Source organism: Rana temporaria (genome assembly GCF_905171775.1).
Source record: "Rana temporaria chromosome 1 unlocalized genomic scaffold, aRanTem1.1 chr1e, whole genome shotgun sequence".
In the NCBI taxonomy this organism is placed as follows: domain Eukaryota; kingdom Metazoa; phylum Chordata; class Amphibia; order Anura; family Ranidae; genus Rana; species Rana temporaria.
This window is the reverse complement of record NW_024404403.1, coordinates 168876-194770: the sequence shown is the minus strand read 5'-3', so window position 1 is coordinate 194770 and position 25895 is coordinate 168876. Positions and strand designations below refer to the sequence as shown.

Sequence of the window (25895 nt, the reverse complement as noted above, 5' to 3'; positions counted from 1 at the left end):
TGTGTTGTGAGTTAACACACTCTAAAAGGTCAGATGTCTGACTTATGTTTACCAAAGGAATGTGTATTGTGTAGCAGGTGAGAATAGCTTATCGCGGAGTTGGAACGTCTGGTTAAATGACTAGTAATTAGCTCATGTAGATTATCTGAATGTCATTATCTAAAGGAATGTGTATTGAGCTCCGTGTGTCATGTTGTGGGTGGAGTTAAGCCATTGTTTCTTGGGGCTTCTAACTGTATAAAAACCTGAGTTTTACAATTAAAAGATCTGTCTGTTTGTAACCAGAGAACAGAGCTGTGTCTCGTTATTCTGGGGGGAAATCCAATGGGTCCTGTCTGCTGGATTGTGGAGTGTCGGAAGGTGTCTTGGGTTGGTGGAATGGAATATCGTAACGGCGTTAACCCCTGACCGTTACAATTGGTGGCACAGCAGTGGGATGATTCCACAGCCTTAAGGACGGCTGCAAGAGGACACAGGACAAGGGAGAGACAGTATGAACTGCTGAAGCTCTCTTCCCTTAAGGACTTACTGGAGAGCCGGGGCAGATCGGCCAGCAACCGTAAGAAAAGGGACATTATCGCAGAACTTGTCGAAATGGATAGAGCTGAGAGGCCCAGCGTAACAGACAGGACACCCGAGGAAGAAAGTTTTGATCGGGCTGTTAGACGTGGACTGGCACAGTATGGTCCTAACCCTCCACCGGAGATCATAGACCTGGGTATAGCGGCTGTGGATGCCACTTGGCTACATCAAAGAGGTGCTGCAGCAGCAGAAGTCACAGCAGCACCAACTGAAGAGAGAGGAGAGGTGCAGATACCAGTCTCCATGGAAGAGGAATTCAGAAGGAGGTTACAAGAGATGCGGATACAGCACAGAGGACCAGTATCAGAGGAGGCCCTGCTGGGATGGTTGGATGTGATTTGTTGCCAACTCTGAAAGGAAGCGCTAGCTCTTGAGCAGCAACACCAGGGAAAGGTCCTCCCCTCCATCCATGTAAGGTACTGGTCGCAGTATGACATATGAATTCCGTTGTTGGGGGAACAACCGAAGCAGGAGTGGACAGCTGAGTTAAGCAGGCTGATCCGGGCAGAGATGCGGTTGGACGAGAGCGGTGGTGTGTAGCCCAAGAGTGCCCGTGGTCAGCAGATGACAGCCCCACGGAAGGCTTTGATTATGATGGCCTGGGATTGTTGTATTGGAGGATGTCCAGTGATCCTGACTTCGGGGATGATCAGGAGTGGCGCTTGGAGGACATAATGGAGCACAGAGAGCAAAAATTGAATGTCTCGGAAAGGCACTGGTTGCAGGAAGATTTGGAGTTTCTGGCCGTCCAGGTACGGGAGCTGGAGATCGCCTACAGACAGCTTCTAGACTCTGCTCAGCAGCAGGGTGGGGCTCCCGTTGCCTGGGACTATGAGGAAATTTCAGATGACAGCTCTGAAATCCTGGCTGATGAATCGGCAGTGGAAAATATGAAGATTGCCATTCCCAAAGCGGAAGCGGATGGTGTGGAGTTCCAGGGGGCTAGGGCAGTTGGCCCTTCTATCCAGCAAGAAGCTGAGGTGGTAAAGCTTTTACTCCCAGCTGAATCACTGGCAGCGGGGCAGGATGCTGCTGACCGTTGCACACAACTGCAGCTTGAGCTGATTTTGGGGGATGGGACTGTGGTCTCCACTCACAGCAACCCAGCAGAAGAGCTGGCAACAGAGCAGAGTGCCACAAGCCTCTGTTCTCAACTAACGGAAGAGGGAGTTCCTGGGGTAGTGGATGGGACTTCAGTCTTCACTGACACAACCCCAGAAAATGGTGCGTCACTGAGAGAGGAGGATGTCAGCCTTGCTTTACAAGCATCGGGGGATTTTCACCTACCACCAGTGGATGGGACTTCAGTCTCCACTGGTATACCCCAGGGATGGGGGGCAGTTGGCCCAGATCCCCAACAGCATGATGAACTGAGCCCAGTCACCCTGTCTTCTCTCCAGCGGCTGAAAGGACTCCAGGGAGAAGGGCCAGTCCAGGCCTCTCCCCAGCGGCAGGCATGTTCTCTGAGAGAGGCAGAGGTTGGCTGGGTGAGTAATGCTCTGTTTGGAGCAATTTATTTGGGGTACTGTAAGGATACCAGCATTGGAGGAATGGAACTATGGATTAACTTCGGAGTCAACCCGTCTGGGGTCCCCTCCAGTGTGTTAGTCTCGCACCGAAAGGGGAGAGATGTAATGGGAGGGCCCGTGGGACCCAGAGGCTCTTGAAGGATGTGGGGTACTCCTGTGTCAGCTTCACCAATGACTCTTGGGTCTAGGGTCATCCTATGTCCACTAGGGGCATAGGATGACTGAGAACTGATATCTTGGATTACATGAGATGGGACAGTAATGATAATTCATGTATTGCAGGATATCTTGAAATATTACAAGTTGTTCATTCTGACCCCAACAGGTCAATAGGAGAGTGTCTCCTTCAATGTGGAACATAGACTGTTGAGATGTTAATCACCTACAGCTACCTGGCTGTAGGGATGAAAGCTGTGTTTGCATTCTATTGTCTATTGTGTTAATTAAGCCTGGCTCCTAAGATATTTCATGGTGCTATGCTAACTAACACTGTATTGTGTGAAAGTTCTATTGATGATAATATGTGTTGTGAATTAACACACTCTAAAAGGTCAGATGTCTGACTTATGTTTACCAAAGGAATGTGTATTGTGTAGCAGGTGAGAATAGCTTATTGCGGAGTCGGAACGTCTGGGTAAATGACTAGTAATTAGCTCATGTAGATTATCTGAATGTCATTATCTAAAGGAATGTGTATTGAGCTCCGTGTGTCATGTTGTGGGTGGAATTAAGCTATTGTTTCTTGGGGCTTCTAACTGTATAAAAGCCTGAGTTTTACCATTAAAAGATCTGTCTGTCTGGAACCAGAGAACAGAGCTGTGTGTCTCGTTATTCTGGGGGGAAATCCAATGGGCCCTGTCTGCTGGATTGTGAAGTGTCGGAAGCTGTCGTGGGTTGGTGGAATGGAATATCGTAACGGCGTTAACCCCTGATCGTTACACCTAATTTTTAATAAAGGCATTGATTGTGAGTGCGGCTGTCCAGAATTTTCTCTTCATCCATAGAGAAGATGTTCTCAGGACTTGCAGACTGATCTGAAAATGGGGATTGTAGATGTAGAACGAGTCAGACATTCATCTCACCGGGCCATCGCTCCCCTAAAGATTTTATTCACCTGACCAAATAAGTTGGCCATAGAGACTTGACAAACAACATACAGTATGGCCAGAGATCGCTCTGCTGGACCAGAGATGGAGGTCTGAAGAGTCATTCCTACCAACCAAATTTTCATTCACCAAAAAAAGATGGCACTGGAGAAACCGGAGACATGGACTCGCTTTTTCTGTGCAGAGAAACCATCCGATCCATGACATGGATCAGGATCACCACCTCTGCTGCCCTGCAGTTGTTACTCTCTGTACTCTTTGGTCAGGAAACTGGACGGAATTGCTGCCCCCTAGAAGAGGTTTTGGAGGTGCTCACCCCTTCTCCAGAGAACCCCCACATGTCCCACAACACATCACTCCATATACTCCACTCCATCCACAATCCCATACTCTTCCCTCACCACATCTCCAGAGAACTCTCACATTTCCCACAACACATCACTGCATATAATCCACTCCATTCACAATCCCATACTCTTCCCTCACCACATCTCCAGAGAACCCCCACATGTCTCACAACACATCACTCCATATACTCCACTCCATCCACAATCCCATACTCTTCCCTCACCCCTTCTCCAGAGAACCCCCACATGTCCCACACATCACTCCATATACTCCACTCCATCCACAATCCCATACTCTTCCCTCACCCCTTCTCCAGAGAACCCTCACATGTCCCACAACACATCACTCCATATACTCCACTCCATCCACAATCCCATACTCTTCCCTCACCACATCTCCAGAGAACCCCCACATGTCCCACACATCACTCCATATACTCCACTCCATCCACAATCCCATACTCTTCCCTCACCCCTTCTCCAGAGAACCCCCACATGTCCCACAACACATCACTCCATATACTCTGTAACGGCTACCCATGTAGTGTGAGGGTCTCAGCCGTTGGAGACGTCCTTTTCCCTGGCAAGCTGCGATATGCAGGTACCGCCGGTATATCCCACCGAACGCCCTTCCAAGAAACGAGACGGGCTACGTTTGCAGAGTCAAGCAGACTGACTTTATTTGGCATATTTCACCTGCTTCTATCTGCTTACAACTGTTACAAGAACAATGACAGTTTCCGCCCCCCCTTCACCCAGTAGGGGGCTTCAACACAGACCCCCTGAAACAATGACATCTCCTTGAATTAATCACTTGACCAGTCTCTAGACGCTTCGGCACCGCAAACCACTTAACATTTTCTGGCCAGGCACATTCCTTTCTCAATAGAATTCAATTAACCTTTAAAACAATTATCACTCACACATAATCCCCATCAGCATACACCTCACAGGGGGGCTGTTACCTACACAAAAGAGAGTTCATTAGCTATGCGAAGGGAACATTAGCATTCAGCAATGAAAGAGACTTGTCCAATTAACCCTTTGAGCTCAGAATACAATGTGGTACATCCAATTGTGACAAGCCATGCAGTTCCTTGTAGTCCTCCCTGCATGAAGATTATAACTGTCCCGGCAGCATGCATATGTCCGTTACACTACTCCCCTTTTGTGGAACACTCCGGCAGACCCGGATTGATCTTTTTCGGATCAACTCGGGGATGTCCGGTCTGCTGTTAGGGTAAAAGTTCCGTTTGCCTGGACAGTCCGTCGGCCTTCCCATTGGCTTACCAGGTCGGTAGCTGATGGTGACGGTGAATAATATAATTCAATTCTGGAACAGTCACTTGCTTTGCTCTCTCAATGGCTCCCAAAACCTGTTGCTGATGCTCTTGGGACAGATACGGCACCACCTGGATGCAAATCCCATTTAATCTTTTGACAATTTCCGCCTGTTTGTGCATTTCAATGTTCAAGCCACGGGACATCTCATAATACATGACATAGTGTCGTTGCATCTCTGATTTCTCACTGGCCAACTTGTCACATTCCCATTTTAGACTGTGATATTGTGCCGGATCTACAGTACATGTCGGGGAAGGTTGTCTTACCCGGTTCTCAGCAGCAAGCGGGTTGATTCCAGCAACGCGGGTGGTCACGGGACAAGCAGCAGCAGGTGTAGGTAAATAAGCCGAAGTCAGAGGGCCAATGTCGTTGCCCAGCACCACCTCGGCAGGTAGGTTGTCCATGATACCAACTGTGGTCTTTCCTGACCCGGCTCCCCAGTCTAAGTGCACCCGGGCGGTGGGTACGCAAAATACAGCACCCCCTGCGACCCGGACGGCAACTGTGCGAGTGGACACGTTCTCTGGCTTTACCAGATGTTTTTGAATCAGAGTGATAGTAGTCCCGGAATCTCTTAGGCCTTGTGCTACTTGTCCATTCACTCGTACCTCCTGACGGTGATGCTGACGGTTATCCGGAGAGGCCGCTTGTATTGGGTCTGCCTCATACCAAATTCCCAGACATTCCTCAGGGCCCCCCTCGGTCTCCAGGCAGTGGGCCGCAGAGGGACGTGATGGAGTGACCTCTGTGTTGGGTGTTGTGCGTCTCCAGTTGTTATTTGTAGCGCTCAGAGGGCAATAACGAGCAATATGTCCCGTGTCGCTGCAGTGATGGGACGTCACCCTAGGCGAATCCCGGGGGTAGTTGCTAGGCCCCTGAGGACGTGGTGGGACTGGAGCCCGAAACTCTGGGCGTGGGGTGACGGTTGGAGTACGCGGTTCTACCTTCTGAGCCAGCCGCATAGTACCCTGGCTTACTTTCCTTGTCTCCGCGTACTCATCTGCTAGCCGAGCCGCCTCGTTTAAGTTAGCGGGACGGCGATCTCGTACCCAGTCTTGTATGTCTGCGGCCAGGTCTTGGAAGAAATGTTCCATTAGGAACAGCTGCAATACTTCCTCCCCGGTGTTGGCCTTGCACCCTTGGACCCAAAGGGATGCCACCCTTTGTAACTGGTTGGCCCATTCCATGTGGGAGTCCACAGCCATCTTCTTGGACTCCCGGAAGCGCCGGCGGTAGGCTTCTGGCGTTACGGCATATCGGGTTAGAAGCGCCTTTTTAACTTGCTGATATTGTAAAATATCCTCTGGAGCAAGAGCCCGAAAGGCTTCATTGGCTTTGCCCGACAATTTCCCCGACAAAATAGTGACCCATTGGTCTGGTGGTACCTGGTGTAGTGAGCACTGCCTCTCAAAATCTGCCAAATATCCATCGATTTCCTCCTCACTTTCTACAAAAGCTTTAAATGCAGTGAACGGTATTTTCTTTCCTGTAGCAGCAGGTGGGGGGTAGGAACTGCAGGTGTAATGGGCTGTCTCGCTCTTACCAGTTCCAGTTCTTGTCCCCTCTTCGTTTGTATCTCTTCCCTTGCTTCCCGGAACAGCTGGTTGATTAGTTCCACGGACGTTTCTGGATACAAGGATAATCTCCGCTGTACAATCCCAGTAATTACATCTTCTTTGCTGACCGGTGCAAGGGGCTCAGTTCCTTCCATGGATCCATCCATTTCGTCCAGCTCCAGCAGTTCAGCTATCAGCTCCCTCCGTGGTCTGTTAATGGCGCTCCTACCACGACTCTCCAATAGATCTTTCAGTGTGGATCTTTTCAGCCTGGCGTACTGCGACTCCATTCAGCACTTGCTCTTTGGATAAAAGGACCATCCCACCGCTGCCAACCAATGTAACGGCTACCCATGTAGTGTGAGGGTCTCAGCCGTGGAGTCGTCCTTTTCCCTGGCAAGCTGCGATATGCAGGTACCGCCGGTATATCCCACCGAACGCCCTTCCAAGAAACGAGACGGGCTACGTTTGCAGAGTCAAGCAGGACTGACTTTATTTGGCATATTTCACCTGCTTATATCTGCTTACAACTGTTACAAGAACAATGACAGTTTCCGCCCCCCCCCTTCACCCAGTAGGGGGCTTCAACACAGACCCCCTGAAACAATGACATCTCCTTGAATTAATCACTTGACCAGTCTCTAGACGCTTCGGCACCGCAAACCACTTAACATTTCCTGGCTAGGCACATTCCTTTCTCAATAGAATTCAATTAACCTTTAAAACAATTATCACTCACACATAATCCCCATCAGCATACACCTCACAGGGGGCTGTTACCTACACAAGAGAGAGTTCTCATTAGCTATGCAAAGGGAACATTAGCATTCAGCAATGAAAGAGACTTGTCCAATTAACCCTTTGAGCTCAGAATACAATGTGGTACATCCAATTGTGACAAGCCATGCAGTTCCTTGTAGTCCTCCCTGCATGAAGATTATAACTGTCCCGGCAGCATGCATATGTCCGTTACATACTCCACTCCATTCACAATCCCTCACTCTTCCCTCGCCCCTTCTCCAGAGAACCCCCACATGTCCCACAACACATCACTCCATATACTCCACTCCATCCACAATCCCATACTCTTCCCTCGCCCCTTCTCCAGAGAACCCCCACATGTCCCACAACACATCACTCCATATACTCCACTCCATCCACAATCCCATACTCTTCCCTCGCCCCTTCTCCAGAGAACCCCCACATGTCCCACAACACATCACTCCATATACTCCACTCCATCCACAATCCCATACTCTTCCCTCGCCCCTTCTCCAGAGAACCCTCACATGTCCCACACATCACTCCATATACTCCACTCCATCCACAATCCCATACTCTTCCCTCACCCCTCCTCTAGAGAACACCCACATGTCCCACACATCACTCCATATACTCCACTCCATCCACAATCCCATAGTCTTCTGAAGACTCTTCCATCTCTTCCCATCCACACATCAGTCCACAGATTCTTCCCTTCTCTCTGCCTCTCCCACAATCACAATCTATGCAATAATCAGAACTTGACATTACGGATCTCATGGGTTTGTGATAATCTTATAGAGGAAAGCATGGCGTTACTGACCGTGTTCTCATACCCCATGTATGGAATGTTGCACTTGACGGAGGCGTCCTCACTGTGTTTGCAGTCCTCCTGTGTGATGTTCTTGTACTGGCAGTCAAAGAGGGAGTCTTCTCTGCCCGTACATCGCACTTCATTCATGTGGATCTGACCCATGCCTGTGACAGAAGGATGATTTGTCAATGGATTCTAGATAACACTCCTCAGGATCTATCCATGAACTTCAGAAAAGTGCACGGATATGTTTTGAATTTCTCAAACTAACCAGAAAATTAAAGAAACATTGATAAAATATATTTATAAAATGTTAAATGACCAAAAACACAACCTGTGAATGGACAGTTGGATAAATGGCCCTTGTGACGGGAGTCACTTTGGGTGGGGTGCCCGAGAACTCCATTCTGATCTGTACTAGACGGACTCTCTTTACAGCCACACTGGAATCTTGTATATATGTATATATTGTGTGTTGTCTCATGCTGTTGGACTCTTTTGCTGAGATCGTTTGGGATGTGGTTGTATTCCATTGTTTTATTGTCTCTGTCTGCCATGGCTCTGGGTGTGTGGGGGGGAGGGATGCCTCCAACAGCTCTACTTGCTGATTGGACAGTTTACCCCGCCCCGAAATTCCAAAGGGAGGGGTGATGGTCCCGAGTGGGATAACTGTTGTGTCCATGTGTGATAATAAATCAGTTTGTTGTTTGCCACTCTACACTGGTGTTGTCTGGTGAATGGGTGGGCTAAAAGATCTTGGATGGTGTGGTACTGGACACGGCGGACATAGTCCTGTGGAGGATGAGGGTTCATCACAGCCCTCTATATGGGTGATTATACAGCTGTGTATGGTAGCACCTACATTCATTAATGTCTAATTTGAGATCCTCTTGGTCTCTCACCTTGCCCCATTCGCGCCCCTGTTAAAGCCTCCTTGGCACTTCCAAAGCCCATCTGTCTACACACCACACTGGCGGCTTGTACGTCCCAACGGTCATCGCACACTGTTCCCCATTCTCCCTTCTTTAAGACTTCCACTCGGCCTTCTCCTGGACGAGAGCCTCCCTTTAGCCGAATGAGCTCCTGCAATGAAGAGCATGAATAAACATGGCCGGTACTCTTCACTCGGTAGATTTGAGAGGCCCATTGAAGAAGAATCACTGACCTCACGTTGTTGCTGTGATGCCTTCTTCTTCTTCATGGCGGCCTGGGCTGGAGCTCCATGACTCACAAAGGCCGGCCCAACTGTACAGCTTATCACAACCGGAGATCCGTCTTGACAGCTGTCTGTACTGTTCACTTTGTAGAACTCGAAGGGACATAGAGAAAGGTGAACTTCAGTGCCGCCACATTTCACTGAGTGCAAGCGAAAGGATGGCTTCTGCTTCTCCAGGTACAACCTGTGTAAGAAAAGGAGAGCAGACAACTGACAATGTGCAAATGATCCAAACCAGGCCAAGCTTCTCCCTAATAACACGAGTTCACCGCTGACGGTGTGCCACAAAGTAGACTGGCGGTGAATCAGCTGTAGAGGCAACAGACGGGTTTGTTTCTCAGAAGACACTGAAGTGACAACCACGGCAAAGATACGAGCAAGATAAACAAAGTTGTCACCCTGACACGGGGGACCCAGAGGATCAGAGTCTCCAGTCACAATGACATCCCATGGAACTCAACTACGAGCTTGTTAAGGGACCAAGTCCAAGGCCTGACTCCCACAAGTATGGACATCAACAGTCCCGACTCCCACAAGTATGGACATCACCAGTCCCGAGATCCGACTCCCACAAGTATGGACATCACCAGTCCCGAGACCCGACTCCCACAAGTATGGACATCACCAGTCTCGAGACCCAACTCCCACAAGTATGGACATCACCAGTCCCGAGACCCGACTCCCACAAGTATGGACATCACCAGTCCCGAGACCCGACTCCCACAAGTATGGACATCACCAGTCCCGAGACCCGACTCCCACAAGTATGGACATCACCAGTCCTGAGACCCGACTCCCACAAGTATGGACATCATCAGTCCTGAGACCCGACTCCCACAAGTATGGACATCACCAGTCCTGAGACCCGACTCCCACAAGTATGGACATCATCAGTCCTGAGACCCGACTTCCACAAGTATGGACATCATCAGTCCTGAGACCCGACTCCCACAAGTATGGACATCACCAGTCCTGAGACCCGACTCCCACAAGTATGGACATCATCAGTCCTGAGACCTGACTCCCACAAGTATGGACATCACCAGTCCCGAGACCCGACTCCCACAAGTATGGACATCACCAGTCCTGAGACCCGACTCCCACAAGTATGGACATCACCAGTCCTGAGACCCGACTCCCACAAGTATGGACATTTGTGCGAAGCCCGTTAAAGCCTATGGGACACGAACATGAAAAATCAAAAGTGCGAATTTTAAAGGTTACTATGCAAGTTATTGTCATAAAAAGGGTTTGTGGACACGGGTCCTGCCCCAGGGGGAGTGATTGTGGACCAGGGTCCTGCCCCAGGGGAGTGATTGTGGACCAGGGTCCTGCTCCAGGGGGAGTGTTTGGGGACCTGGGTTCTGTCCCAGGGGAGTGTTTGGGGACCCGGGTCCTGCCCCAGGGGGAGTTTTTGGGGACCCGGGTCCTGCCCCAGGGGACATGTATCAATGCAAATGATCAATGAGCAGTGATTTTAATAATGCTTAAAGTGAAATAATAAAAGTGAAATATTCCTTTAAATTTCATACCTGGGGGGTGTCTATAGTATGTCTGTAAAGTAGCGCTTGTTTCCCGTGCTTGGAACTGTCCCTGCACAAAATTACATTTCTAAAGGAAAAAAAGTCATACAAAATCACTCGCGGATATTCATGAATTGTCGGTCCCGGCAATACAGATAAAAGTCATTGAAAAAAACGGCATGGGTTCCCCCCCAGTCCATTACCAGGCCCTTTGGGTCTTGTATGAATATTAAGGGGAACTCCGAACCAAAATTAAAAAAATAATGTGTGGGGGTCCCCCCAAATTCCATACCAGGCCATTCAGTATGGATTTTAAGGGGAACCTCGTGCCAAAATGAAAAAAAATGGTGTGGGGGTCCCCCCAAAAATCGATACCAGACCCTTATCCGAGCACGCAACCTGTCAGGCCGCAGGAAAAGATGGGGGGATGAGAGAGCACCCTCCCTCCTGAACCGTACCAGGCTACATGCCCTCAACATGGGGAGGATGTCCCCATGTTGATGGGGACAAGGCCTCATCCCCACAACCCTTGCCTGGTGGTTGTGGGGGTCTGTGGGCGGGGGGCTTATCGGAATCTGGAAGTCCCCTTAAAAAAAGGGCACATCTCAGATCCCGGCCCCCCCATGTAAATTGTTAAAAAAAAAAGAATACAAATTCCAGCGATGTAAATCCATTCTCGACCGGGGAATACGAAAAAAAAAATCGCTGACACGATCCTGCCTCCATGGGAAGCACCCGCCGTATGATGCTCTCCCGCCGTGACAGCTGTCAAATAGTACACGGGTGACCCCGCCCCCCTCTGATGCAATGGGAAATGCCGGGGTTACCCAGTGACATGTACGGGTGACCCCACCCCCCTCTGACGCAACGCGGGTTTGGTAATGGACTGGGGGGGAACCCATGCCATTTTTTTCAATGACTTTGATCTGTATTGCCGGAACCCGACAGTTCATGAATAGCCGTGAGTAGTTTTAAATGACTTTTTTTCCCTTCAGAAATGACACTTTGTGCAGGGACAGTTCTAAACACTGGAAACATGCGCTACTTTACAGGCATACTACAGGTACGAAATTTAAAGGAATATTTTCCCCAAACACTCCCCTGGCGCAGGATCGGGTCCCCAAACACTCCCCTGGGGCAGGACCCGGGTCCCCAAACACTCCCCTGGGGCAGGACCCGGGTCCCCAAACACTCCCCTGGGGCAGGACCTGGGTCCCCAAACACTCCCCTGGGGCAGGACCTGGGTCCCCAAACACTCCCCTGGAGCAGGACCCGGGTCCCCAAACACTCCCCTGGGGCAGGACCCGGGTCCCCAAACACTTTTTAGGACAATAACTTGTATATTAACCTTTAAAATCCGCACTTTTGATTTCTCCCACAGACTTTTAAAGGGTCTTCCGTGGCTTTCTAATCATGAGCCCTGAAAGTAAACTGAGCTACAAAGTCTTCAAGGGTCGTGTTTGAGAACTCACCTCAACAAGTATGGACATCACCGGTCCTGAAATGAAGCTGAACTACAGACACGTTGAGGGTCATTCCTGAGACCCGACTCTGACAAGTATGGACAACACCAGCCCTGAAAGTAAACTCAACTGCTCCATTGAGATCTCAGAGGAGACAATCCAAGTCCTGAATCCAAACTCCGATGTCCATTGAGATCTCAGAGGAGACAATCCAAGTCCTGAATCCAAACTCCGATGTCCATTGAGATCTCAGAGGAGACAATCTAAGTCTTGACTCCAAACTCAGATGTCCATTGAGATCTCAGAAGAGACAATCCAAGTCCTGAATCCAAACTCTGATGTCCATTGAGATCTCAGAGACAATCCAAGTCCTGAATCCAAACTCCGATGTCCATTGAGATCTCAGAGGACACAATCCAAGTCTTGAATCCAAACTCCGATGTCCATTGAGATCTCAGAGGAGACAATCTAAGTCTTGACTCCAAACTCCGATGTCCATTGAGATCTCAGAGAAGACAATCCAAGTCCTGAATCCAAACTCCGATGTCCATTGAAATCTCAGAGGAGACAATCCAAGTCCTGAATCCAAACTCTGATGTCCATTGAGATCTCAGAGACAATCCAAGTCCTGAATCCAAACTCTGATGTCCATTGAGATCTCAGAGGAGACAATCCAAGTCCTGAATCCAAACTCCGATGTCCATTGAGATCTCAGAGGAGACAATCCAAGTCCTGAATCCAAACTCCGATGTCCATTGAGATCTCAGAGGAGACAATCCAAGTCCTGAATCCAAACTCCGATGTCTATTGAGATCTCAGAGGAGACAATCCAAGTCCTGAATCCAAACTCTGATGTCCATTGAGATCTCAGAGGAGACAATCCAAGTCTTGACTCCAAACTCAGATGTCCATTGAGATCTCAGAAGAGACAATCCAAGTCCTGAATCCAAACTCTGATGTCCATTGAGATCTCAGAGACAATCCAAGTCCTGAATCCAAACTCCGATGTCCATTGAGATCTCAGAGGACACAATCCAAGTCTTGAATCCAAACTCCGATGTCCATTGAGATCTCAGAGGAGACAATCTAAGTCTTGACTCCAAACTCCGATGTCCATTGAGATCTCAGAGAAGACAATCCAAGTCCTGAATCCAAACTCCGATGTCCATTGAAATCTCAGAGGAGACAATCCAAGTCCTGAATCCAAACTCTGATGTCCATTGAGATCTCAGACGAGACAATCCAAGTCCTGAATCCAAACTCAGATGTCCATTGAGATCTCAGAGGAAACAATCCAAGTCCTGAATCCAAACTCCGATGTCCATTGAGATCTCAGAGGAGACAATCCAAGTCCTGAATGCAAACTCCGATATCCATTGAGATCTCAGAGGAGACAATCCAAGTCTTGAAGTCAAACTCCGATGTCCATTGAGATCTCAGAAGAGACAATCCAAGTCCTGAATCCAAACTCAGATGTCCATTGAGATCTCAGAAGACACAATCCAAGTCCTGAATCCAAACTCAGATGTCCATTGAGATCTCAGAAGAGACAATCCAAGTCTTGAATCCAAACTCCGATGTCCATTGAGATCTCAGAGGAGACAATCTAAGTCCTGAATCCAAACTCCGATGTCCATTGAGATCTCAGAGACAATCCAAGTCCTGAATCCAAACTCCGATGTCCATTGAGATCTCAGACGAGACAATCCAAGTCCTGAATCCAAACTCCGATGTCCATTGAGATCTCAGAGACAATCCAAGTCCTGAATCCAAACTCCGATGTCCATTGAGATCTCAGAGGAGACAATCCAAGTCCTGAATCCAAACTCTGATGTCCATTGAGATCTCAGAGGAGACAATCCAAGTCCTGAATCCAAACTCTGATGTCCATTGAGATCTCAGAAGAGACAATCCAAGTCCTGAATCCAAACTCCGATGTCCATTGAGATCTCAGAGGAGACAATCCAAGTCCTGAATCCAAACTCAGATGTCCATTGAGATCTCAGAGGAGACAAGCCAAGTCCTGAATCCAAACTCCGATGTCCATTGAGATCTCAGACGAGACAATCCAAGTCCTGAATCCAAACTCTGATGTCCATTGAGATCTCAGAGGAGACAATCCAAGTCCTGAATCCAAACTCAGATGTCCATTGAGATCTCAGAGGAGACAAGCCAAGTCCTGAATCAAAACTCCGATGTCCATTGAGATCTCAGACGAGACAATCCAAGTCCTGAATCCAAACTCTGATGTCCATTGAGATCTCAGAGACAATCCAAGTCCTGAATCCAAACTCCGATGTCCATTGAGATCTCAGAGACAATCCAAGTCCTGAATCCAAACTCCGATGTCCATTGAGATCTCAGAAGAGACAATCCAAGTCCTGAATCCAAACTCCGATGTCCATTGAGATCTCAGAGACAATCCAAGTCCTGAATCCAAACTCCGATGTCCATCGAGATCTCAGAGGAGACAAGCCAAGTCCTGAATCCAAACTCTGATGTCCACTGAGATCTCAGAGGAGACAGTCCATGTCCTGGAGGAGGAAGGCACCATGTCCACCTCACATATACAGGAGGAATCAGCAGTGAGCCCATTACAGGAGCAGGGAACAATAGACAATCTTCTCTGCTCACAGTACCGTTGCCGTGGTTGCAAGGAAGAGAAATTCTATATTTAGTTGTCATGGAAAGTTCCAACTGCTGCAGACGAAGATTAAAACATAATTTCAATCACATTCATGGGATCATTTACAATAATCCCTAATGCTATTGTGGATCTACTTCAAGAAATGCCAACTGCCTGGCTCCATGCTGCTCCTTTGACTTTACCTCACCTACATACTTGTTCATGGTTGGTCACCTGGTAAGTAGTAAAGTCCTGATCTGTGTTCTGGTTTTGAGTGTGAGAAGCCAGAGGATGAGCATGGCAGCCAGTAACAAGCAGGTTCAGAAGAGGGGCTCACAATGTCGGCTGCCATGTTTCCCTCATGCTGGGTATACGTCATGCCAAACCTTTACATTCTTTAGTTGTGTATGGAGTTGGGAAGGATGGAACCCCCGTATTATGTTAGTGAGATTTCACCTCACTTCCTGTCTAGGTGACAACACTTTCATCAGACAGGAAGTGAGGGAAATCTACAACTAGAACACAGAGGAAATAAAATGCTGACAGAGGTTCTAACCTTTCCCTACTCTACAAAAGGAAAAGAAGAACTCTTCCTGTTGGTGAGTTTCCCTCACTTCCTGTCTGGGAAATCGTTGTCATCAGGACAGGAAGTGAGCCGGAATCCGCCTGATGAAGCCTGAGATGGCAGGAAAATCCTAACAAAGATTCTAATCTTTCCCCACTCCATCCAAAACTAGAAAGAAAAATGCTATTGACCCGACCTACCCCCAAAATGAAGCCAGGGTTTTCTCCAGTAATAATCAACCATCCACCTCCAGGGTGACCAGCCACGTACAGGACACCAACATGTCACATATTTACCACATGGCAGCAAGAGGCCGCCATGCAACCACCATGGCCGCCTGCCAAGGATGACAACACCAAGAGACCAGCAGACAAAATGACACCCCAGAAAATCCCCATCACATCCCCACCAATACCACAAGGGCAACAGACAACACGACTCCCCAGAAACTGCACATCCCACCCAGAAGATCACATGACTCCCCAGAAAATAAAAAAACCCATCACATCCCCACCACCAATACCGCAAGGCCAACAGAACACATGACACCCCAGAAACTGCACATCCCACACAGAAGATCACATGACACCCCAAAAACTGCACAGCCCCCACCACATCCCACCCAGAAGATCACATGACACCCCAAAAACTGCACAGCCCCCACCACATCTCACCCAGAAGATCACATGACACCCCAGAAACTGCACAGCCCCCACCACATCCCACCCAGAAGATCACATGACACCCCAGAAACTGCACATCCCACACAGAAGATCACATGACACCCCAAAAACTGCACAGCCCCCACCACATCCCACCCAGAAGATCACATGACACCCCAAAAACTGCACAGCCCCCACCACATCCCACCAAAAATACCTCAAGGCCAACATATCACATGACACCCCAAAAAAATAAAAAGCCCCCCAATCACATACCACCAAAAATACCGCATGGTCATCATACCACATGACACCGCATAAACTGCAAAGCCCCCACCACATCCCACCCCGACACCACAAAGTCAGTAGATCACATAACACCCCAGAAACTGCACAACTTCTACCACATCGTACCACCAACAGCACAACACCAGCAGACAACATGACACCCCGGAGAAGGCCCTCCCACCATATTCCCCCCCCACCAATACCACAAGGCAAGTAGATCACAACACCAGAGGAACCACCGAGCTTCCCGGCACTGATAACACATGACCAGCCAATCAGACACTCCAGGAAGCACCCAGCCCCCACCACATCTGGCCACCAACACAACTAGGCGAGACAACTACATGGCTCCCCAGAAACAACCTCACCCCAACCTCATCCAATTACTGACACCACAAGGGCAGCAGACCATAGGACACCCCATAAACTGCACAGCCCCCTCCCCCAATTCATCCCACCTCTGACACCACAAATCAAACAGAAGGTATGATGCCCAGGAACCACCCTGTCCCCCTCGCCACCTCCCACCACTAGCATCACAAGGCAGGCAAACCACATGACAGCTCAGAAAGCACCCTGTCCCCCTCGCCACCTCCCACCATCAACACCACAAAGCAAGGAAATCACATGACACCCCAGGAACTACCCTATCCCCCCCTCGCCACCTCTCACCATCAACACCACAGAGCAAGGAAATCACATGACACCCCAGGAACTACCCTGTACCCCTCGCCACCTCCCACCATCAACACCACAAAGAAAGCAAATCACATGACACCCCAGGAACCACCCTGTACCCTTCGCCACCTCCCACCATCAACACCACAAAGCAAGGAAATCACATGACACCCCAGGAACCACCCTGTACCCCTCGCCACCTCCCACCATCAACACCACAAAGCAAGCAAATCACATGACACCCCAGGAACCACCCTGTCCCCCTCGCCACCTCCCACCATCAACACCACAAAGAAAGCAAATCACATGACAACCCAGGAAGCACCCTGTCCCCCTCACCACCTCCCACCATCAACACCACAAAGAAAGCAAATCACATGACAACCCAGGAAGCACCCTGTCCCCCTCGCCACCTCCCACCATCAACACCACAAAGAAAGGAAATCACATGACACCCCAGGAAGCACCCTGTCCCCCTCCCACCATCAACACCACAGAGCAAGGAAATCACATGACACCCCAGGAACCACCCTATCCCCCCTCGCCACCTCCCACCATCAACACCACAAAGTAAGCAAATCACATGACACCCCAGGAACCACCCTGTCCCCCCTCGCCACCTCCCACCATCAACACCACAAAGAAAGCAAATCACATGACACCCCAGGAACTACCCTGTACCCCTCGTCACCTCCCACCATCAACACCACAAAGAAAGGAAATCACATGACACCCCAGGAACTACCCTGTACCCCTCGTCACCTCCCACCATCAACACCACAAAGAAAGCAAATCACATGACACCCCAGGAACTACCCTATCCCCCCCTCGCCACCTCTCACCATCAACACCACAGAGCAAGGAAATCACATGACACCCCAGGAACTACCCTGTACCCCTCGCCACCTCCCACCATCAACACCACAAAGAAAGCAAATCACATGACACCCCAGGAACCACCCTGTCCCCCCTCGCCACCTCCCACCATCAACACCACAAAGAAAGCAAATCACATGACACCCCAGGAACTACACTGTACCCCTCGTCACCTCCCACCATCAACACCACAAAGAAAGGAAATCACATGACACCCCAGGAACTACCCTGTACCTCTCGTCACCTCCCACCATCAACACCACAAAGAAAGGAAATCACATGACACCCCAGGAAGCACCCTGTCCCCCTCCCACCATCAACACCACAAAGAAAGCAAATCACATGACACCCCAGGAACCACCCTGTCCCCCTCGCCACCTCCCACCATCAACACCACAAAGAAAGCAAATCACATGACACCCCAGGAAGCACCCTGTCCCCCCTCGCCACCTCCCACCATCAACACCACAAAGAAAGGAAATCACATGACACCCCAGGAACCACCCTGTACCCCTCGCCACCTCCCACCATCAACACCACAAAGAAAGCAAATCACATGACACCCCAGGAACCACCCTGTACCCCTCACCACCTCCCACCATCAACACCACAAAGCAAGCAAATCACATGACACCCCAGGAACCACCCTGTCCCCCTCGCCACCTCCCACCATCAACACCACAAAGCAAGGAAATCACATGACACCCCAGGAACCACCCTGTACCCCTCGCCACCTCCCACCATCAACACCACAAAGCAAGCAAATCACATGACACCCCAGAAACCACCCTGTACCCCTCGCCACCTCCCACCATCAACACCACAAAGCAAGCAAATCACATGACACCCCAGGAAGCACCCTGTCCCCCTCGCCACCTCCCACCATCAACACCACAAAGCAAGCAAATCACATGACACCCCAGGAACCACCCTATCCCCCCTTGCCACCTCCCACCATCAACACCACAAAGCAAGCAAATCACATGACACCCCAGGAACCACCCTGTCCCCCCTCGCCACCTCCCACCATCAACACCACAAAGAAAGCAAATCACATGACACCCCAGGAACCACCCTGTACCCCTTGCCACCTCCCATCATCAACACCACAAAGAAAGCAAATCACATGACACCCCAGGAACCACCCTGTACCCCTCACCACCTCCCACCATCAACACCACAAAGAAAGCAAATCACATGACACCCCAGGAACCACCCTGTCCCCCCTCGCCACCTCCCACCATCAACACCACAAAGAAAGCAAATCACATGACACCCCAGGAAGCACCCTGTCCCCCCTCGCCACCTCCCACCATCAACACCACAAAGCAAGCAAATCACATGACACCCCAGGAAGCACCCTGTCCCCCCTCGCCACCTCCCACCATCAACACCACAAAGCAAGCAAATCACATGACACCCCAGGAACTACCCTGTACCCCTCGCCACCTCCCACCATCAACACCACAAAGCAAGCAAATCACATGACACCCCAGGAAGCACCCTGTCCCCCTCGCCACCTCCCACCATCAACACCACAAAGCAAGCAAATCACATGACACCCCAGGAACCACCCTGTCCATTGCCACCTCCCATCATCAACACCACAAAGAAAGCAAATCACATGACACCCCAGGAACTACCCTGTACCCCTCGCCACCTCCCACCATCAACACCACAAAGAAAGCAAATCACATGACACCCCAGGAACCACCCTGTCCCCCTCGCCACCTCCCACCATCAACACCACAAAGAAAGCAAATCACATGACACCCCAGGAAGCACCCTGTCCCCCTCGCCACCTCCCACCATCAACACCACAAAGAAAGCAAATCACATGACACCCCAGGAACCACCCTGTCCCCCTCGCCACCTCCCACCATCAACACCACAAAGAAAGCAAATCACATGACAACCCAGGAACCACCCTGTCCATTGCCACCTCCCACCACCAACACCACAGAGCAAGCAAGCCACCACAGGAACCACCCTGTCGCCCTTGCCACCTCCCACCATCAACACCACAAAGCAAGCAAATCACATGACAACCCAGGAACCACCCTGTCCATTGCCACCTCCCACCACCAACACCACAAAGCAAGCAAGCCACCACAGGAACCACCCTGTACCCCTCACCACCTCCCACCATCAACACCACAAAGCAAGCAAATCACATGACAACCCAGGAACCACCCTGTCCATTGCCACCTCCCACCACCAACACCACAAAGCAAGCAAGCCACCACAGGAACCACCCTGTCCCCCTCGCCACCTCCCACCATCAGCATCACAAGCAAGGAAACAACATGACACCCCAGGAAGCACCCGTTCCTTGCCACCTCCCACCAACACCACCACCACACTGTAAGCAGAACACACATAGTACCCCAGGAACCACTTAGCCCCCCATTTCCCCAGCAATGACACCACAAGGACAGTAGACAAAGACAACATGACACCCTAGGTACCGGCCAGCCTCCCGCCACATTTCACCACCAGTCCACCACACAGAGGAACCGGCCTGTTACCTGTTGCCGTTCTTCAGTTCCTTCTTTTTGGGCTCTTGACTAGGAGAGGATCTGTTGGACAAATGGCATTAAATCACAATTCACCAAAGATATGACACAAGGTTGCTGCTGGATTATTTGCTGACAGATGATGATTGGTTAGGATAAAGGTTTAGGAAATGTCTCGGCTAGTCCTGAATTCTACTTGAATTCTGTGGCTGGAGCTTTGTGTACACACAAGTTCCACATTTCCGCAACTAAAGAAGTTCTCCTCATTCCTCATCCTTATACAGAACCTCACACCCATCACTTGTTCTGTCACCACCGGGGGTCCACTAAGACAACAACATGCCACTTACAGAGCCCGTGGTATGGATGAAGGAGCCAGGAACCAAGTGAGGGACCTCTCCAGCAAAGAAGACCTGAGGAAGCTCTCCACCGAACACTGAGATATCATTTCCTCACATAGATGTGACAAAGCCCCAAAGACCTCACAGAGCCCCAAAGACGTCACAGAGCCTCAAAGACGCCACAGAGCACCAAAGATCTCACAGAGTCCCAAAGACGTCACAGAGCCCCAAAGATCTCACAGAGCCCCAAAGACGTCACAGAGCACCAAAGATCTCACAGAGTCCCAAAGACGTCACAGAGCCCCAAAGACGTCACAGAGCACCAAAGATCTCACAGAGCCCCAAAGACGTCACAGAGCACCAAAGATCTCACAGAGTCCCAAAGACGTCACAGAGCCTCAAATATCTCATAGAGCCCTAAAGACGTCACAGAGCCCGAAAGATCTCAAAGAGCCCCAAAGACCTCACAGAGCCCCAAAGATCTCACAGAGCCCCAAAGATGTCACAGAGCCCCAAAGACGCCACAGAGCCCCAAAGACGTTGCAGAGCCCCAAAGACATCAAAGAGCCTCAAAGATCTCACAGAGTCCCAAAGACGTCACAGAGACTCAAAGATCTCACAGAGTCCCAAAGACCTTGCAGAGCCCCAAAGACTTCACAGAGCCCCAAGGATTTCACAGAGCCCAAAGATCTCACAGAGCCCAAAGATATCACAGTGCCCCAAAGACGTTACAGAGCCCCAAAGACGTCACAGAGCCCCAAAGACCTCACAGAGACCCAAAGATCTCACAGAGCCCCAAAGATCTCATAGAGCCCTAAAGACATCACAGAGCCCCAAAGACGTCACAGAGTCCCAAAGATCTCATAGAGCTGGTGGAGAGAGCGGGGAGGTTTGTCGATAGAGCCAGGATGTTGGTGGAGAGAGCAGCAAGGTTGATGGAGAGAGCTGGAAGGATGGTGGAGAGAGCTGAGAGGTTGAAGGAGAGAGCGGGGAGGTTGGTGGAGAGAGCCGGGAGGTTGGTGGAGAGAGCGGAGGAGAGGTTGGTGGAAAGAGTGGAGAGGTGGGTGAAGTGAGTGGAGTGGTTAGTGGAGAGAGTGGGGAGGTTGGTAAAGAGAATGGAGAGGTTGGTGGAGAGAGCAGGGGGGTTTGTGGACAGAACATGTAGGTTGGTGGAGAGAGCTGGGAGGTTGGTGGAGAGAGCAGGGAAAATGGATGGAGAGCCGTGGAGGTTGGTGGAGAGTGCCAGGAGGTTGGTGGAGAGAAACAGGAGGTTGGTGGAGGGAGTGGAAAGGTTGGTGGAGAGAGCGGGGAGGATGGTGGAGATCAGAGAGGTTGAAGGAGAGAGCGGGGAGGTTGGTGGAGGGAGCAGAGAGGTTGAAGGAGAGAGCCAGGAGATTGGTGAAGAGAGCAGGGAGGTTGGTGGAGAGAGCAGGGAGGTTGGCTGAGAGAGCGGAGAGGTTGAAGGAGAAAGCCAGGAGGTTGGTGGAGAGAGCGGAGAGGTTGAAGGAGAGAGCCAGGAGGTTGGTGGAGAGAGCGGAGAGGTTGAAGGAGAGAGCCAGGAGGTTGGTGGAGAGAGCGGGGAGGTTGGTGGAGAGAGCGGAGAGGTTGAAGGAGAAAGCCAGGAGGTTGGTGGAGAGAGGAGAGGTTGGTGGACAGAACGGAGAGGGTGGTGCAGAGCCAGGAGGTTAGTGGAGAGAGCGGAGAGGTTGAAGGAGAGAGCCAGGAGCTTGGTGGAGAGGGCGGAGAGGTTGAAGGAGAGAGTCAGGAGGTTGGTGGAGAGAGCGGAGAGGTTGAAGGAGAGAGCCAGGAGATTGGTGGAGAGAGCCAGGAGGTTGGTGGAGAGAGCAGGGAGGTTGGTGGAGAGAGCGGAGAGGTTGAAGGAGAAAGCCAGGAGGTTGGTGGAGAGAGCAGAGAGGTTGAAGGAGAGAGCCAGGAGGTTGGTGGAGAGAGTGGAGAGGTTGAAGGAGAGAGCCAGGAGGTTGGTGGAGAAAGGAGAGGTTGGTGGACAGAACGAAGAGGGTGGTGCAGAGCCAGGAGGTTGGTGGAGAGAGCGGAGAGGTTGGTGGAGAGAGCGGAGAGGTTGAAGGAGAGAGCCAGGAGGTTGGTGGAGAGGAGAGGTTGGTGGACAGAACGGAGAGGGTGGTGCAGAGCCAAGAGGTTGGTGGAGAGAGTGGGGAGGTTGAAGGAGAGAGCCAGGAGGTTGGTGGAGAGAGCGGAGAGGTTGAAGGAGAGAGCCAGGAGGTTGGTGGAGAGAGCGGGGAGGTTGGTGGAGAGAGCGGGGAGGTTGAAGGAGAGAGCCAGGAGGTTGGTGGAGAGAGCGGAGAGGTTTAAGGAGAGAGCCAGGAGGTTGGTGGAGAGAGGAGAGGTTGGTGGACAGAACAGAGAGGGTGGTGCAGAGCCAGGAGGTTGGTGGAGAGAGCGGGGAGGTTGGTGGAGAGAGCGGAGAGGATTAAGGAGAGAGCCAGGAGGTTGGTGGAGAGAGGAGAGGTTGGTGGACAGAACAGAGAGGGTGGTGCAGATCCAGGAGGTTGGTGGAGAGAGTGGGGAGGTTGGTGGAGAGAGCGGAGAGGTTGAAGGAGAGAGCCAGGAGGTTGGTGGAGAGAGCGGGGAGGTTGGTGGAGAGAGCGGAGAGGTTGAAGGAGAGAGCCAGGAGGTTGGTGGAGAGAGGAGAGGTTGGTGGACAGAACAGAGAGGGTGGTGCAGAGCCAGGAGGTTGGTGGAGAGAGTGGGGAGGTTGGTGGAGAGAGCGGAGAGGTTGAAGGAGAGAGCGGAGAGGTTGGTGGAGAGAGGAGAGGTTGGTGGACAGAACGGAGAGGGGGGTGCAGAGCCAGGAGGTTGGTGGAGAGAGTGGGGAGGATGGTGGAACCGTGTCTCTAGACACCTGCAACCTGGACTGGGTCTAAATTCACCGCTTTGGCTCTGAGGAAGAGGGTCCTCCCTTAAAATGCGTTAGCTGTTTGCGATGCCATCGGGTCCCTTTCAACACCCGGTCCAGGTTGGAGGTGTCTAGAGACACGGTTCCATTTTCGGATGTACTGATAAGCGCTTTTTGAACACATTTGTTTGTGAGTATAACGACTATGGCTAGTTTTATAATACCGTTTATCTTGGGTAATGCACAAGGTCGGTGTGCCCTCCTTTCCTCTTTTTTCTGTTCTGAGGACACCTATTGTTCTGAGGAGGGCAGCGAGACCACAGGCCACATCCATCATCCAGAAGGTCGGCGGCACCACTTATCTATAGACTGGCCGCCAAGCGCCGGAGATTTTGTTGTGTAGGAGATGGAAAGCCGGCAACCGGCTCATCCAATAGAATGATTTTATTACTACAGGTAGAGTACAATACATACAAAGGCTTACATGTTTCGGCCTGTGGCCTTAATCACAGCCATACAGTCCTGTTGATCAATCAACCAAACAATGGGCAAACGAGGAGAGACCAGTAGGCCTAAAGTTCATAGGTCCAAACCCCAGCAGATGTACAAAGAAATGTTCAAGTAGGTCTCATATCCATAAGATAGTCACCAATGGGAAGGTGGGGAGAGGCCTCGGGGTGAAGTATTCAGAGGATAGTCAACCAGTGAGGAAATATGGACAGCCACAAGGTCTTATGTTCATAGGATAGTAAGAAAATAGACAACAAAGACTGGCCTGCAGGTCTGGTGTTCATAAGATAGTCAATCAATGAGGAGAGGCTTCCATTGTTCAATACGAAAAATTCTCAATACATTGAACAGGATGACAACATTTTTTGAAAATACTTAAAAATGTTGTTTTTAACATTCGAATTTGGAATGAATGAACTTTCCTGAATGAAAATTACATTCGATGTAAGAAATTTGTTCATTCAGGAAAAAAAGTTCATATCCCGCTCCTTCAAATGTTTTCATAACTCGCCATAAATGAGCGTAGATTTGACACCACAAATGACTGGAAAACAAACTAATATTCTTCTAATGAAACGCGTTGAAGGAAATTCCACCAATGGAGGGCCAGCTTAGTGTTCATAGTCATCCAATGGGAAAGCGAGGACAGGCCCGCGGGTCTAATGTTCATAGGATAGTCACCTAAGGAGTATATAAGGGCTGGCTGATGGGTCGAATGTTCATAGGATAGTCACCTAAGGAGTATATAAGGACAGGCGGGTGGGTCGAATGTTCATAGGATAGTCACCTAAGGAGTATATAAGGACAGGCCCGCGGGTCTAATGTTCAGTTCATAAAATAGTCAGCTAGAGGGTAAGAACAGGCGGGTGGGTCTAATGTTCATAGGATAGTCACCTAAGGAGTATATAAGGGCAGGCGGGTGGGTCGAATGTTCATAGGATAGTCACCTAAGGAGTATATAAGGACAGGCGGGTGGGTCGAATGTTCATAGGATAGTCACCTAAGGAGTATATAAGGACAGGCGGGTGGGTCGAATGTTCATAGGATAGTCACCTAAGGAGTATATAAGGGCAGGCTGATGGGTCGAATGTTCATAGGATAGTCACCTAAGGAGTATATAAGGGCTGGCTGATGGGTCGAATGTTCATAGGATAGTCACCTAAGGAGTATATAAGGGCAGGCTGATGGGTCGAATGTTCATAGGATAGTCACCTAAGGAGTATATAAGGGCTGGCTGATGGGTCGAATGTTCATAGGATAGTCACCTAAGGAGTATATAAGGGCTGGCTGATGGGTCGAATGTTCATAGGATAGTCACCTAAGGAGTATATAAGGGCTGGCTGATGGGTCGAATGTTCATAGGATAGTCACCTAAGGAGTATATAAGGGCTGGCTGATGGGTCTAATGTTCATAGGATAGTCACCTAAGGAGTATATAAGGGCAGGCGGGTGGGTCTAATGTTCATAGGATAGTCACCTAAGGAGTATATAAGGGCAGGCGGGTGGGTCTAGTGTACAAAACATAATTAAAAACAATGAGCCAATGAAGAAGAAAAGCATGTAAGCTGTAATGTTCATAAGATGGTCAACCAATGGGAACATGAGGAGAGGCCTGCAGGTCCAATGTCCATAAGATAGTCACCAATGGGAAAAGAAGGAGAAGTCGGTAGGTGTAATGTCCATAAGATAGTCAACCAATGGGAAAATAAGGAGAGT

General features: G+C 50.2%; 1 protein-coding gene across 6 annotated transcripts in view; it reads right to left on the bottom strand.

Moving 5' to 3' along the window:
- The window catches only part of LOXL3 (lysyl oxidase like 3), a 135810-nt gene that overhangs the window by 53869 nt on the left and 56046 nt on the right, over nt 1-25895 (bottom strand). For 5 of the 6 annotated variants that reach the window (XM_040334018.1, XM_040334019.1, XM_040334021.1 and 2 more), the window contains 4 exons: nt 20466-20516; nt 9206-9440; nt 8943-9123; nt 8050-8204 (listed from right to left, as the gene is read on the bottom strand). In XM_040334018.1, the coding sequence (XP_040189952.1) occupies nt 8050-8204; nt 8943-9123; nt 9206-9440; nt 20466-20516 (622 nt within the window). The remainder of the gene's footprint in view (nt 1-8049; nt 8205-8942; nt 9124-9205; nt 9441-20465; nt 20517-25895) is intronic. The other variant, XM_040334024.1, reaches the window with a different exon arrangement.